The sequence below is a fragment of the Ascaphus truei genome, chromosome 4 (genome assembly GCF_040206685.1).
Source record: "Ascaphus truei isolate aAscTru1 chromosome 4, aAscTru1.hap1, whole genome shotgun sequence".
Classification (NCBI taxonomy): Eukaryota; Metazoa; Chordata; class Amphibia; order Anura; family Ascaphidae; genus Ascaphus; species Ascaphus truei.
Window position 1 is genome coordinate 105048687 of NC_134486.1, and position 17333 is coordinate 105066019.

Sequence of the window (17333 nt, forward strand, 5' to 3'; positions counted from 1 at the left end):
CACAGGGGGGGGACAAAGCTTCTATTCACTTGGGAGTATTTCTAGTGAAATCCTATGCAATTAATTCACATCTCCCTTAATAAAGCATGTCTCGCAGCCCCAAAACATATAGCATGAAATAAGCAGTCTCTTAATAATGAAAGTCGTATCTGTTAGCTGCTGTAGAGTAAGCTTCTCTGCTCTCCTGGAACCGCACCCGTGCGTGCACAGAAAATCAGCATCCAGGTTTAGAAGTCTTATTTGGTGTCTTGCAATCAGCTATGCTGGGCAGAGCTCAAGACCGGTCAGCTCCAGAGATGTGTGTTCTCTTGGTCAGTCTCTCCTGGGAGACTCAAGAACACTGCTCTGTCTTCAAAGTTCAGCTCTCAGTCAGAGCTAAGGAGTCACTTCCTGTCTCAAAGGCAGGCTTTTTCTACCACCTGTAATCAGGCAGGTGGTGTTAGTTAATTTGCTACCAGCAGTTAACCACCCCACTGCTGGATTAGAGGCACATTTGTGAACAGGGATAAGTCCCCTGTTACACTCTCCAACAGAGCTCCAGGCAGAAAGAATGGCCGCTCGTTGGGGGCGGGCTCATATAGAGCCTGGCCGCGTGCCCACAAAGTCTGGGAGTGCGCGCCAATCAGCTGTCAGGTAGGGGGATTTTTTTTTCTTTTCAGCGTGAGCAGGGAAAATTTCAGCGCGAGCAGGGAAATTTAAAAAAACAAACACGTGTGCTGCTTGGGCCAATATTTACTCGCCCGGAGGTTAAATCCACTCGCCCCGGGCGTGTAAATGTATATGATTGTCGAACACTGTATATATAATATATATATATATATCTCAAAAACTAATAGACGATACTGTTCTGTGGCTAAGTAAATGCTTTTATCTGTGTGAGCTTTCAAGATACACTCATCTCTTCTTCCGGTGGTGTTACAATGGATAAAGCAAGAAAGGGTTTGACTTAAAAACAGTGCATCTTGGAATGTATATGTGACTGAAGCCTATCCCTCCCCCTGTGCAGTATGCGATGTATGACTTAAGGTGTTAAATGGTCCTTGAATGTAAGTGATGTAACAGTATGTGTGTGTGTATGTACATAAATATACATTTATAAAGCGCCCACAGTGCATACAGCGTTTTACAAAAGGTGTGTGTGGAGTGGGAGTGTATACCAATGGTGTGGGTAGGTGTAGAAATTTAAGAGGGTGTTGCATTACTATTAGTGTCTGTAGATACTATGTGGTCCCTATTAGTATATAGGGATGGAATTACATTGTGTATTTGTATGTGTAAGAGACAGCTGTGTTCATTCATATAGAGTAGTATGTATAGACATGGCCTTTAGCACTCATGGGAATAGAGTTCTCGTGTCAGTAGTGACTCATGAAACTGCGGTCTCGGTTTAGGCCACCGCTAAGTGTCCCGAACAGTTGCATAAATTTGTATTCTTGCTTTATCCATTGTAACACCGGCGGAAAAAGAGATCAGTGTATCCCGAAAGCTCGCACAAATAAAAGCATTTAGTTAGCCACAGAACGGTATCGTCTATTTGTTTTTTATTATTCAACACGGTACAGATGTGTGTATATATATATATATATATATAATATATATATACACACACATACACATACATACAGATACACACACGTCATCACGGAAAGTGGTCAAAATAACCAGCGCTGCACAGAAAGTATAGAGAAAAAAGCTTTTATTAATCTAAACTGGCACTTGTTCGCCCAATGTTTCATTCCCCAGGGGGACTTCCTTCAGGGGTGATCCCTACTGTTTATTGTTTCTACCAAGCACCACAATTACCCAGTGAGTGCAGCAATTTTGTGTGTATATACACATACATACATACACACACACACTTTAATGGAGCAATCCAGGCCGTTTTTCTTTTCTTAATTTTTGTTCACGTTTTTATACAGGATTGAACGGAGTTTCCACGGAACTAAACCCCATTAATTTCAGCTCCGGGGACTCCTGCTTCCAGAGATACTTACCTCTGATGGGGGTGCCGGTATCTCCTGCAGTTTAAAGCTCCCACGTCACCTTGGCCAATAGGAAGCTGCACTGGATGACGTCACAACTTCCTATTGACTCACCGGGCCTGGGAGCTTTGAAAATCAGCCATAATGTGAACCCTAGGGTGGCACCCGGCACCCGATACGGAGGTCTGTATCTCCAGAAGCAGGGGGCCCCCGGGGCTGAAATTAATAAAGTCCAGCGCTGGAGACCCCCTGCTTCAAGCCTGTATTTTTTTTTTTTTTTTAAATGAACGAAATTAAAAAAATAATTAAAAAAACGCATGGATTGCCTTTTCAATGTACTATTCTAAAAATTTTAAAATATTGTACCTTTAAACAACTTAAGAGGCATTTTTATTCCTTGTATATGGGCAATCATAAACAGTTGTGATCATTTCATTACCTCTGAACTTTCACTGCTAGGGTCTATACACTAGTATTTCAAACCTCTCATGTAAACACAGACTTGTATTTGATAAAATAATATCACAGTGTGTTAAGAATCGGGTGTGAAATGTAGAGCATCAAAGAACTGACATTTCAAGGCTCTAAATTCCCTTACAGTGTTTCAGGACTTAGTGTGCTGGGGTCCAGATATAGAGCTACCTCTCTATTGCAAATCCTTTAGAACACCAGGCAGTTCTAACACAGAATGTATAATGCAGTGAGGTACTGGGCAGGGGTTACTCGGTAAAAAGGCACTTTTATTTATCCAAATGGTTGCTTTTAAGCCTGCATTGACTCCGCCTTGGATATCAGTATCCAGATTGTCCCCGACCATTACACAGTCCTCAGGTTTCACCCCAAGGAGGTTACAGCAGTGGAGGAAGATAGAAGATGCCGGCTTCTCCTCAGTGTGCTCTCCTCCCACCACAATGGCATCAAAGAAAGGCGTGGCACCACAAGCCTCAATTTTCTCCCTCTGGACCTGCCTATCTCCATTAGTTAAGAGGAGCAAGAGTACCGATTTTCGGAGTTCAATGAGCATGTCTTTGGTGCTTTCTGATAGTGTCATGAGATGCAGGCGCCTAGATTTCCACAGTGTGTAACACTCTCTGGCCACATCCTTGTATTCTCCTGGCCTGATTTCTTGCATGGCTTCCTCCCAGTGCAAAACCCGGAGATCATCAATGGTCATCTTAGAAGGATCAAGAGCCTCGTGAAGGAGCTTTGCTTGGAACTTGTCACAAATGATACGAGCTTGTTCTTTCTTGTACCCATTTTTATCTATCAGTAGTTTCATCACCTGAAAAAAATGTAAAAAAAAACAAAAAAACACTAAATAGTAATAATGCAAAAGTAGCTGATGAAAGTCTTAGTAACTATATACAGGACAGTGGAGCAGGGCCTAATGCAAGATGCAAATTCCATTCTACAATCCAGGGCAACTCTTACACAGTTGAGATTAGTATAAGTGGTTGGTAATGCACAACAGATATTTGTGACATTTGGACCAGTGTGTGTATTACAGATAATGAGTTAATATCTTTTGGCTGGGATGTTAATAATATTTAACCTGAAACTCACTTTGGAATTTAAAGCCAAAATAACACCTTTTTTGCACGCCACAAAGATTAAACACTTAAAAACATGTTTAATATATAGCCTGTGAACTCACTCATACGTATCTAACAAATGAGATCCTGATGAAGATAATTCTTAAGGACACGACTGTAAAAGGGACAATATTTTGTTGAGAAAGTATATTCGGTGTGGTTACTATGTTAGAAACAGCATCTCACAATGTCACATGGTAAAAGCATGGAATAGCAAATACCCCTTGTGTTAAAAATGTATGGAAAGGTAAAGTAAAACAATGTTTGTATCTCCTTCACAAAAAAAAATCTTCTCGGGGAGACAGGAAAAAAAATTCTTACTGTTTGAAATAACTGTTCAATCTAAATGTAAAAATTTAAATATGTTACGTTTTAAAATGTATTTTTTTTTTTTGTAACCGGTACTGAATAAAATGTCTGCAACCAATATTCATTTTTCAGTAATTGGAACTGCGATTTTAACAACCAAAAATGTGAATCACGGTAAAAAAAAAACAACAATTGCTTTTTAAAAGGGGATATCAATATAAAAAAAAAAAAAAACGTTTTCTTAAATAGAATATCTCATAATGCTGCATAAAAACTAAGATAAGGGCAAATAATTGACATTACCTCATCTATTGCTTTCTTGTTAGCTCCAGATGTATCAATCAATGTATTGTCCAAGTCAAAAAATACAGCTTTAATACCATGCAGCAACATTTCTGAGAGCAAAGACGCGGTGCACAAGACCTGCAGAGCAGCGGGGTGTTGTAGAAATACAACTGTTGTCTTATGCAACCTCTGAATTTCTGTCACTCTAGGAAAAAGGTTAATTAAATAAAATTAATGTGTTAAAAAATCATTTCCTTGCAAGAACATAGCATTACATTACATTAATACGAACATGGTGACATCACATTTATGTGGCTGTGGCTCATAAGAAAAGTCTCTTCCGTAGACGCTTGACTGAAGTTAATATATGTAAGGAACACTATAATTATATTGTTAAATTCTGTGGAACCCTCTCTAATAGAGCGTCTGAGATCAGATGCATTGTAAGGAACCCCAACCCTCTCTAATAGCGCGTCTGAGATCAGATGCATTGTAAGGAACCCCAACCCTCTCTAATAGCGCGTCTGAGATCAGATGCATTGTAAGGAACCCCAACCCTCTCTAATAGCGCATCTGAGATCAGATGCATTGTAAGGAACCCCAACCCTCTCTAATAGCGAGTTTGAGATCAAATGCATTGTAAGGAACCCCAACCCTCTTTTTATTTTTTGCAAAAATTAGGCTCTAGCACTGATAACAAAGCGCAAGATCACTAGGGGATATATAATAAAATAGTGCAAAAGATCACAAATTGGGGGGGGAAAAGTAGTAACAGAGGAGTGAAAAAAATATCTCTCACTCACATGTTTAGAAGATCATGGAATGTAAGTAGAGATAAATCTCTAGGTCAAATGATCCTTGATCCAAGTAAGCTCGGTGCAAAAAACTCTAAATATATGAGGGAGAAAAAAAAAAAAAAAAAAAAAAAAAAAAAAAAAGAATAGTGCAAAATGGTTTAAGCAACAGAAAGAAAAAGAAGTAACGCACTTACAAGAAGAAAAAAGGTTTTCTGTCGCAGAGGCCTCACGCGATACCCCGGTATTTAATTGAAATGCCTTGGGGAAGATCGCGGGCCCTCTCCCCCGCCCCCCCCCCCCCCACAGAAAAATCTCCAGCCCCCCAGTTTGCGCACCCCTGCCTTAAAGATCAACATCTGTGGTCTTTCAGGCAGGAAATCTCTCAAAACGGACTCCCGTTTCAAAATATGCCAGTGTTTACTAACAATGTTACTAATTTGCATGGCATCTTCACTATATTGTGTTAGGAATATGCGTATTCCTTTTCTATTTTTGTCTCCATTTTGTTATTTCAGAATTTCAGATCGATCCAAATTACTTACTTTCAAGAGTGCCGATTTAACCTCGTCACTTAGATATCGTCACTTACATAATGTCTTTTGAGGATTTTTTTCTCCAAAATTGAGGATTGTTGTAAAAAGGTAGTCAAATCTGTAGTTTCTTCTGATCCTTCTAAATTGGCTATATAGAATGTGGGACGTCCAATTTTTATGATGGCAGCTTGTTTTAAGCACATAGTTGTTAGTATCAACTTCTTAAAAGAAGGTCTTAGTGTTAACTACCTGTTTGTCTACATATAGAATGAGGTCCAAGAATTCCACACTAGATTTACTGTGTTTTGATGTAAACTGATGATTAAACGGATTATTATTAAGATACAGATAAGATTCTCCCAATATATCATCTTTGTCTTTCCAGATGAAAATTACATAATCAATATAGCGCCGCCATAGGACCAAGTTTGCGCCAGGTGGATTATTGTTGAGGATATAATCCTTTTCCCATGCTCCCATAAATAGCTTAGCACAGCTTGGCGCAAACCTGGTACCCATAGCAGTGTCCCTGATCTGTAAATACAAATGACCCTCAAACCAAAAGAAGTTATGTTTTAAAATGTCATTAATCCTGACCACCAGAAATTTAGTCTGGTCAGACTTCAAAAGATCAGCTTTTGTGAGGATCTTTTTTATTGACTCATAGCCTTGTGCGTTGTCTATTACGGTATAAAGGGACCTTACATCACGTTGACCAAATAGAATCCTTTCAAGTTAGGCCATTCATGATATTAATCCCCTGAGTGGTGTCTTTCAAGTAGGAGGGGAGTACACTAACATTCTTGGACGAAATGGTCTATAAACATAGAGAGATTAGAAGTACTAGAATCTATCCCTGCTATGATAGGTGTGTGTGGGTCTTGAATTAAAAAAAAAAAAAACATGCGTAGTTTAGGGAAAAGGTTAAATACAAATTTGAATTCATTTTCACTTAAAATACCCAAATCTTTGCCTTGTATCAAAAATTTATGTACAAAACAAAAAAGAGCTAGACAGCACTCAAGCTGGTTGTACTATAGAAAACAGCTGCAGGGTGCTACTGGGAACAGGGAGGTCCCTAATACCCCCAAACAATATCATAGAACAAGGGGGTTCCCACGTATGACATGTTTCAATTTTAGTAATCTTGTACTTGTTATTAAATTTTGGATTTGGCATAATCCCATATTTGTTATCATTTTGCGGCAGCGAGCGCTGGGAACCCCCTTGTTCTACAAAAATGTATGTAGTTCCGCAAGAAATAGATTAGTCGTCAGCGTTTTTTTTTTTTTTGCATTTCTCCGATTGGATATGTCTGTGTCGTGATGTCATCACATTAACTATAAGAGTGATTTCATCCACTTGAGAATAGTCACCTGATGGAGCTCTTCAATGAGTGAAACGCTTAGGGTTTTGGATTACTGCAAAGACTTGACCTGTATATGAGTTAGCAGCAGCTGTGTAGCCCTGTGTACCTCAATGAATGTGACATCATTGAACTGGGCGGCCCTGCGACAATCAGCTTGGCAGACGGAGAGGAGTACCACAATTCGGCGTTCTTCCCCCTGCGACTCTGCATAGTCAATCTGTGTTTGACTCAGTCTTCTTGTAAGTGCATTACAGGTGGTCCTCGCTGTCATTTCACTTTAAAATGAACGGCATATCCGACGCGTCACAATGCAATCCAATGGGACGGTTTTCCGACGCCTGAATGCTTTATTCGACGCTCACTGCCACTGATTAACATGGGACTCACTTTCCAACACTTTCACTATCCACCGCTACTTTCCAGAACGAATTCTGTTGGATAACCGAGGACCGCCTGTACTACTTTTCCTGTTACATAAATCGTTTTGCACTATTTTTGTTTCTTCCTTTTTCCTTATATATTTGGAGTTGAACCTATAGTTTGGTGGAACAGAAGGCCTGAGAGCTCCGCGATGGTATGGGGAGGCATCAGGACAGGCTCTCCATGATGGTTCTTCTGTTAGCGCGGGGCCTCCATCCTATGAGGATCCTAGGGCAGCCAGGATGGTCCACACAGGCAACTCAGTTTTCAAGGAACACACCAGAGATTATACAACTCGGTATTTATTTGTGTACAGCATTGATATCACAGGCTCCATTCCCTGAAGGCAGTACCCAGGGCTTGAGGCCCTAAGCACCCCTCCTTAGCACACCTTACCCCCTAACAGGGCAAAGTCTCTGCCCCCTCCTTTCCAGGAGAGGCTATATTGGTGCTTCCTCCACGCAGGGAGGTGAGCACCGAACTCACTCCCAGAAACACTTACTTTAACCTCTAGAGGAAAACCTCCTCCTTCCCAGGGGAGTGGCTTGTAAACCAGGCTCCTATCAAACATAACCCTTGTAATACCAGGCTAATCCTGAACTGTATTAGCTAACATACATATAATTACATAACCAGGCCCTGCAGGATTTGCTCCCAATACTGGCCACTCTTTACTGGGACTTACAGTGCTGGAGGGGTCAGAGAATTAGTGGCCATGGGGAACTTGGCTACACCCTCCCTCTGGTTTTTTAAATCCCTTACAAGCCCGCATGAGGGCATAACATCCCACCACATTTTTATACAATAAAAATACAATGGCAATCAACATTATAACATTGGCATAACTGACCACCCTTGATGGAGTAACCTTTACCCTAGTTAACAGTACTGTGACCGGTCAGTAATAGTGAGCTGGATCTGGCTTGCGCACAAGGTTCCCTTCACTATCCGGTACAGTGATCGAATAGCAGCGCTTGCGTCCAGACTCCACCCGGTCTAGGTGAATGTTGCGGGCTACCTGACACACCTTCATGGAGATAGCAAGCCCTATCTTACCAGTAATGCATGCTGCTGCTGGGCCTTACCTTCATATAATCTAACATGGCTTGCGTGCACCCACTCATCCCGGTAAATCTCTGCTGACATTAGAGACTCAGGAAGGATATGATTACGAAATTTCTGGACCAGGACCCTATCACGCGGCTACTTTTGGTTAAATTATGCCCGTATGCTTGACCTGGCAATACCCAGTATATTGGTCCATCCCACAGAGACTCACTAACTGGTTGCTCTCCCCCTGGAGAAGAGAAAAGGCCTGCATCCATTTTAGCACAACGCTCCCGCATGATTTCAGCTTCCTGCTCAGGAGTGAACCGGCCATCCTCCCACCAGTGATCTGTGTGGGAACCTCTCTCAAGCACGAACCCGGTCCATTGCAGATGCGGCACATGCCCTCTATATAATGGATCCCACCACGGTAATGGGTCCCTCCCTTCAGACACTTTAGCTTTCACTGGGGGAAACCATCACCTGGGGACCAGGGCCTGTATCGGTTGTCACAGTCAGCTCCTCGGGGACTGAGGTCAGGGCTGGAGGAATGGTCAGAACGGGGCAATGGGGCGAGTCCTGCACCTCAAAGTCTCGTTCCGCCGGGCATTTAGTGTCCTGCATCCAAGCTTTATCGGCAGCCGGAAAGGTCGTCCGCATTAGGGCCTTCAACTGTCCTCGCCCTGGAGCAGGAAAAGTAGCAGCCGAAGGCTTGGTAAGACCCCCCATGTGCCGGGTGGCAGAGGGCCTAACCTTCTTGTCATGCTCCTGCTTACGCACCCTGCACTGCAGTAAGAAAAGGTTCTCCGTAGAGGAACTCACTAGTGCAGCAGTGGCGGTTGCAGGATCTGGAAGAGAAGCAGTACCAGCCGGTACCGTTAGCGAAGATTCCAATGCGTTGATCTCGTCCAGGCGCTCGGCGTAGGCAGCAGCCATATAGGCCATGGCTCGATCTCGGGCCTTACAAATGGCTTTACTCTGCAACCATAGCTGGGACATTCCTCCAGGGACAACGGCCCAGCGGTGATCGACGTCCCGAATCGACACCCCATGGTAGATGTCGGGGCTCGAGATGGACAAATAGGTATTTACCTCGGGATCGTTGGAGGCCTCGTCTGACACCTCATCGACAGACGCATCCTCACTGTCCTGCCGGTAGCTTGCGGATCCAGCGGTGAAAGATATCTCCTGCGGGGCGCGGGGCACGAAGGGCGTGGCAGGCATCACTCGACCGTGCCTGTCCAGGCAACGGTTCGCCTCCTCTAAGGCGCAGATCGGAGCAGGAACTCACTGGAGAGCAGAAGGGGACTCACTCCGTGGCACACCGGCTGGTGTGGACTCAAGTATGTCCGCTGATAGTATTCTCTCCGCAGGGCTTGAGAGGCCACTTATATCAGTTCCCATAGCTCCCTGAGAGCCCACTCCAGAGTCCATACTTTTTGAGCTGTGGCTCTCATGCAGTATTTCAGAACCGACCAGGTTGTGAAACAGGGTCCAGTAGTCTGGCCGGTAGGTTTCGGATGGCTGTAGAGCCATATTCATCAGCACTTGGAGGAACCTGGTGATATTGGGCAGTCCCCCAGTGTGCAGCTGGGTCTTGGCAGTCTCCGCTCAAGGTCCCTGAGGCAGAGGTATGGTGCATTGTAATCCGAGCACCGGGAAGCAGATCCCAGTGTAGGTCCCACCCGATCGCACAACTGGCAGACCAAGTGGACAGAGTTCACCCCATCATTGGGAAGTAGTAGCAGACCTCCTGGGAGGGCAAAAGTGAGTGCCTTGCTTCACATTCATCGTCGGCAGCTAGTTGAGAGGGAGCGGTTAGGCGTACGTCTGTTCAGCAATACTACCACGAGTGACTGTGGCTAAGTCCCCATATCCGCTGCGCGGCAGTAGATAGACACGCCCTCAGCTCCTCCCTCTGGTAATTCAGCAGAACAGCTGTAGAGAACAGGGTGCGGCTTAGCTTTCGTGCCAAACCCGGATAATTCTGCAAAAAGGGCGCGGCTAGACTTCGCGCCAAGCCCAGACATTTGCAGACAGATTCTTGTAACTTTTGTACAAGTTGCCATGCGGTCTCCCGTTTTTGGTGGGAACCGACATTTTTACAATTGAAGAGAGCAGGATGCGGTTCCCTTTGGCGGGGACCACTCTAGTATTGTTACGCCGGAGTAGCCCGCAGACCAGACCTGTCCCTAGAACTGAGGTGGCAGGTATGAATACACACACCGACAGAGCGAGGGACGTGTCCGGGTTGTGGTATTAGATGGTGCCAGGCCAGATGGGGAGAATTGCGTGAGTACTTGCCAGTACCGTTTTTCCAAAAGAATGGTCATTGCCGTTGCCGAGATCAGGTGTAGAAGAATTATGGAAGGATTGAGGTGAGAGCCGTGGTCGAAGGGAGCCAGGAGGTACGTAAACAGGAACAATCCGAAGTTGAAAGCCAAAGGGGGAAGTCTGCCAAGCCGCGTCAAAACCGAGAGAATTAAAGAACAAGCACTGTGAAACACCCATACAAAAACTATGACGAGCGAGGAAGCACAAGACAGAGAAGGTATATAAAGCTGGAACAGCCAACCAGGAAAGGGGGCGTGCCTGGAGGAGCCCAGGGAGCTTCAGCGCATTGGCTGCTGTTCTTAGAGCCCAGGTGACACTCAGCAAGAGCCAGATTGTAACCGTGTGGTGTTTGGGGCCGGAGCCTGAGCGGTGATAAGTTCAGGGGCTGTTGTGTGTGCGCTGTAAGTCCGACGTGCGCATGAGAGGAAGCAACGTGGGGTGCGCGCGGAGCGGTGATTCTGCGCCGACGGCTGCGGCGTAGAGCAAGTACCTCGTGGAGCGTCCCACCATGCCAAGGGGTAAGTGATGCAGCTGAAGGGGGCTTGCGTGGTTGTAGCGGAAGGGTCTGAGCAGTGTAAGGAGAGAGCCGTGAGCTTCGCCTGTGGCGCTGTGTGCTCACATTCCTAACAAGTATGACTGCAGCTCTTCAAACGGAGGTCCTGGCTTCTTGAAGGTCAGGAGCTCCTCCTCGGATACCTGCTCGCACACACAGTACTTGTCTCAGAATAGGATGGCATGGTGCAGACCGCAGTTCCCTGTGGTGGGGCCCCTGGGAAACTAGCCCCACATCACTTCACTCCTGATGAAGCCGTAACAACGGCGAAACATGTAGAGTGTTTCAGCCCATACCAAAGAGGAAGAACAACTGAGGTCCACCCCTGTCATCAGATCCGGAAGTTCGCTTAACAACCGGAAGTGACCCAAAGGGAGTGCCTGGCGTGGACGCGAGAGTATTGCGGTGGAGCAGAGGATAGTGAGGAACTCAAAAGGATCGCGACCAGATGAGCACCCACTACCTATAATATCATACTGCCTACCTCGATCATATGAAGTATAAGCCTGCATTTTTTGAATCCCTTTTAATACTAAATACCATCTGCACTATATGGTCTCTTTTCTTCTTTTTTTCTCCTTGGAGGTTGGGGGCTGGTGGCTGCTGCATACACAGGGAACATCCACGCCTTAAGTTGGATGACTGCCTGAATTTGACTGCTTTATTGTGAGTAGTCAGTTTTGAGCTTTGTTTGCACAAATTTATTCACAACAGTATTACACTATGTAGTGTTTCTTTATTTCATAACTACGAGACGAGCTCCCTGATTTGTTGGAGGATCACCTGGTGCAAGACGAGTGGAACAGTCTTTATCAAGGGTTGCAGTTTGTTTCTAAGTTTCTTAATTTTTTCTTTAGATCACTTGATTGTTATTATTATCACATTGCTTTATTATTTACACATATGTGGTTGAATTGTATATTGTCACATTTAGGGTGTGTTAGAGCGCTATTGTTAGTTTTTGATACTCAGCAAGAGCCAGATTGTAACCTGCGGTGTTTGGGGCCGGAGCCTGAGCGGTGATAAGTTCAGGGGCTGTTGTGTGTGTGCTGTAAGTCCGACGTGCGCATGAGAGGAAGCAACGTGGGGTGCGCGCGGAGCGGTGATTCCGCGCCGACGGCTGCGGCGTAGAGCAAGTACCTCGTGGAGCGTCCCACCATGCCAAGGGGTAAGTGATGCAGCTGAAGGGGGCTTGCGTGATTGTAGCGGAAGGGTCTGAGCAGTGTAAGGAGAGAGCCGTGAGCTTCGCCTGTGGCGCTGTGTGCTCACATTCCTAACAAGTATGACTGCAGCTCTTCAAACGGAGGTCCTGGCTTCTTGAAGGTCAGGCGCTCCTCCTCGGATACCTGCTCGCACACACAGTACTTGTCTCAGAATAGGATGGCATGGTGCAGACCGCAGTTCCCTGTGGTCGGGCCCCTGGGAAACTAGCCCCACACCACTTCTTAGTAAATGACATGACCGGTGCAGGCTGTAGTTCCCTTCGTGAGGCCTCTGAGACACTACCCCCGCACCACTTTATAGTAGCAGAACCGCACGGTGCAGGCTGCAGTTTCGGGTCTGGCCCTTTCAGGTCCCATGCATCCCCTGGTACACTACCCACGCACCACTTCTTAGCAATAGAATTTCCCCACGGCAGCCCCCTGGGTGGGGATTGCCATAGTATAGCTACAGATCCTCAAACGTAGGTCCTGGCTTCTTGAGGGTCAAGAGCTCCTCCTCAGATACTACCTGCATATACAGTATTCATTTCACAGAAAGTTGCATGGCGCAGCCTTTGGTGAAGGCTCTGGTAAACTGCCACTGCACCTCTTCTTAGTACATAAAGGCTACATACACTGACCATGTGTATATGTAGCTTGGAGAGGAGGGGTCCATGTCATAGCTCCATTTAACGGGCAGCCCAACCTATGCACACTACACCCATGGGCCCTCTGATTACACGTAATAGGAGAGCACCTCCTTCTCTTGCAGCAAAAGCCTGTCTTGATGTTAATCTCAGCAGTGCCTCGAAATGCAGCCCATCTACCCCCAACCTAAGGGAGATTATGTTGCTACCTGATGTATTCTGGTGCGATGCATACCTGTTTGGTGGAACAGAAGGCCTGAGAGCTTCGCGATGGTATGGGGAGGCAGAAGGACAGGCTCTCTGTGATGGTTCTTCTGTCAGCGCAGCACCTCCATCCTATGAGGATCCTATGGCAGCCAGGATGGTCCTCACAGGCAACTTAGTTTTCATGGAACACACCAGAGATAATACAACTGGGTATTTATTTGAGTACACCATAGATATCACAGGCTCCAGTCCCTGAAGGCAGTACCCAGGGCTTGAGGCCCTAAGCACCCCTCTTTAGCACACCTTACCCCCTAACAGGGCAAAGTCTCTGCCCCCTCCTTTCCAGGAGAGGCTATATTGGTGCTTCCTCCACGCAGGGAGGTGAGCACCGAACTCTCTCCCAGAAACACTTACTCTAACCCAGTGGAGCACAATCTTTTTTCCCTGCGCCCCCCTTCCGTCTGTCCCCTTCTCCTTGCGCCCCCCTTGCTTACGACGTCCTGGCGGCATGACGTCATGTGGCATATATATATATAATTATATACAATGTAGATCTGCGCCTGTGTGGAGATGTCAGAGAGTAAGGTGGATTGAATATATATAAAATTGTAAGTATTGATTACATAAATGTATTAACCCATAACATTATTAAAACCTGACAAATAGATGTCTAGCCATATCAAATAAAAAATATATATAAAAAATATATAATATATATATATATATATATAAATAAATGAACATGTACAGTGCTGTTGAACCTCCTATAGGTGCACAATACAAACTGTCCTTTTGAGTCCAAAAGCAATGTCCAATGAAGGACAATAAAAAATAAAAAAAAATAAAGCACTATCAGGAAACAGGCAGCTTCAACGAGGGTGCAACGACCTCCCTCACCACCTGCATAGAAAAAAAGAGAAGAAAAAAAAGCGCCGATTCCTAGTGCATAACTGTGCAATAAAATATTTAATTTCCCAAAAAAGGCTCATAAAATGAACTCACAAACATAGATAGGTAAAAAGCATGTTATGAGATAATACTCATGCTCCAAAGGATCAGCAACCGCCGCTTCACTGCTACACTGCTCCGTGGCTTCACCGTGTCCAATCTTGTCCTCGTGGTTCACCGTCAAACAGGAACTCACGAAATCGGGCTCACCGCAACTCCTCTCCCCGGTCACACACCAACAGATGAACTTTGGTTCCCTCCGGGGACGATAGATGTGGCGGGACTGCAAATGACGTCACCCGATCGAATTTAAAGGGCAAACGGGCTAGGATTTACCAACAGGTCTGCCAGCAGCGTTGGAGGATCAACTGCACAACTGTCCCTACGCGTTTCATCAGATTGACTGACTTCTTCCTGTTTGACGGTGAACCACGAGGACAAGTTTGGACACGGTGAAGCCACGGAGCAGTGTAGCAGTGAAGCGGCGGTTGCTGATCCTTTGGAGCATGAGTATTATCTCATAACATGCTTTTTACCTATGTTTGTGAGTTCATTTTATGAGCCTTTTTTGGTAAATTAAATATTTTATTGCACAGTAATGCACTAGGAATCGGCGCTTTTTTTTTTCTTCTCTTTTTTTCATATATATATATATATATATATATATATATATATATATATATATATATATATATATATATATATATATATATATACACACACAGCGTTGGACAAATAGTTATAACCACACGCCCGTGGCGAGTGGATTTAGGCAGCTGGCGAGCTGTGCTGCGGCTCTACGAATTCCCCTGTTCGCGCCAATGTTTTTTTTTTTTTTAAATAAATAATTTCCCTCCCTGATTGGTATGACGCGGGGAAGAGGGCCGGCTGGCAGCTCTGGGTCAGCCCCAACCCCCCCTGCCCCCGATCCCCGCCCGGGGCGGGAGGTAGGCTGGGGGGGTCCCGCGGCTGCTGCCCAGGCGCTTCCCCACCTCCCGCCTGGCTGCCCGACCGCCGCGCATGCGTGTGTGTGTATATATATATATATACGTGTATATGTTTTTATATATAATATATATATATATATCACAATTTATATCATTTAGGATCTTGTATTGTTAGGTCCGATATATTTGTTTAACAAGTAATTTATTTGCACTTGTCCCTTACTGCACTCAAAAATTAGGATCCGTTTTAAAAAAAAACTTGCCATCACTTTCTTTTACCATACAAATATATCTTAAATATCTTTAATATAAAGCTAAGGAACCCACCGTTTAAAAAGAGACTGCTTTATGTGTCTGCTTTGCCAGTTCGTGAACTATCCAGGCCTGTTAAATGCGCAATTCAACCACCCTGAAACATGTCTTGTTTCTTTGTAATATAATATATACTAAGATATCAGCAGAAAAATACCATACCTTATTAATAGCAGAAGCAGAGCGTGTGTTGATTGTCAATGTGTTGGAGGAAATGATGAAAGTGAAACCTACCCTTCACCCCCACTTCCTCCCAGCTCCACATAGTGCATGCACGCAGGGTTATGTCCTGTCTGCACTGGTGATTACTCATCTCGCTGCTGGGTGTGTGCAGGGGAGGAGCTGTGCAGCAGGAGAGACAGAGGGGAAGAGACATGCAACTGTCTGCCAGGAGAGTGGAAACAGAGAAAGATCTTTGTAGACATCAAATCATTTATTTTCATTTCAGGTTCTGTTTAGGTCAGGCACCTTACCCTATACCTGACCCCTCTGTATGTCTGGCCCTATACACACACACACAGACTATATGATCTGTAAGGATGACCCTAATTGTCTGATCTGTTTATCTGACCCTATACACACCCCACTGTCTGATCTTTTTGTCGGACCCTATACACCCAACCATTATTATTATCATCATATTTTATTTGTATGGGCCAACATGTTCTGCAGCGCAGTATAATGTGAAAGGGAGGACAATAATATACAGTACATATACGGTATGTTAGGACAAAACAGATAGTAGGAAGGAGGTGCCTGCCCCAATGAGCTTACAAGTCTAGAAGGAGGGGAGTGAAGGCAAAAAGAATAGTATGTAAGGTTTTAGTCAATGGTTAACTATGTGCGTCTTTCTATTGTACACAGCTTTATATATATATATATATATATATATATTTATATATTTATATATATATTATATTTGGCACTGAAAGGGAGGTCTATGACAGTCACAAACCAACCATAAAGAATTGCGTTATAGGTGCACACCTAGGCAAATTAAACATAACTTTTAATAAGTAAAATTAAAATAAGATGAAAATTGTCAAATAAACAGGTGCAGTGTAACACATGTGCAGTGAACTTTAATAAAAGTGTCAATATAAGTTTAAAAGACCAGGATAGAGCAATGAGCTCAATTATTAACCTATTGTAGCTTAAATCTGCAGTTCAAGCTGCTGGTTTAAAAAAATATATATATTCCCATTCAATATGTGCATCAGTACAATCTGCAAACTGACAAGTGAGTAGCTAAGCTGCAGATCGATCCGTTCTCCTGTAATTGATCACTTGCTCAGGGCTATTTAATTCAGTTCTTGCACAGCATTTTGGGCAATGTAGTCCTGGAATATGCGTGACTGGGCAGTTACTAGATACAATTGGTGCACTGCTAGAGAGAGGGCGGGGCTCAAGAGCCAGAGCCTATCAGAAGGGGAAGGGGGCTGTCACTTTGGAAATGCTTCCTACATTAGAAACATTAAAAATGTCTTTAAAACATTTTTATTTTTTTGTGTTAAATGCTACAAGTATTTTCTCATAGTACAGAACTGTATTTAAAAAAACAAACAAAAAAAAACATGTAGGATATTGCTTGATTCCCAACTCCAGTCCTCAGGGAACCCCAACAGGCCAGGTCTTAAGGATATCCCTGCTCCAGCACTGGTGGCTCAGTCAAAATGACTGAGCCGCTGATTGACCCACCTGTGCTGGAGCAGGGATATCCTTAAGAGCTGGCCTGTTGGGGTTCCCTGAGGACTGGAGTTGGGAAACACTGGGCTAGTGAATCGAAATGAGTCAACTAATAGTCAGTAGGGTAAATACCCAAAGTGCGAAATATATCAAGAGGGGCAGA

At 44.5% G+C, this 17333-nt stretch overlaps 1 protein-coding gene across 5 annotated transcripts; it reads right to left on the reverse strand.

The window, feature by feature from the left end:
• Positions 1–1679: 1679 nt before the first annotated feature.
• NANP (N-acetylneuraminic acid phosphatase) lies at positions 1680–15785 on the reverse strand. 5 transcript variants are annotated; one of them, XM_075596340.1, is made up of 4 exons: positions 15647–15785; positions 13306–13448; positions 4187–4373; positions 1680–3264 (listed from the first exon to the last, which is right to left on the reverse strand). In XM_075596340.1, the coding sequence occupies exons 3-4, from the start codon at positions 4274–4276 to the stop codon at positions 2629–2631; spliced, it is 726 nt and encodes a 241-aa protein (XP_075452455.1). In that variant the 5' UTR covers positions 4277–4373; positions 13306–13448; positions 15647–15785; the 3' UTR covers positions 1680–2628. The 5 variants fall into 5 exon arrangements, with proteins under 5 accessions (XP_075452455.1, XP_075452454.1, XP_075452453.1 ...); XM_075596339.1 differs by having other exon boundaries at positions 13306–13837; XM_075596338.1 differs by lacking the exon at positions 13306–13448.
• Positions 15786–17333: the final 1548 nt, after the last annotated feature.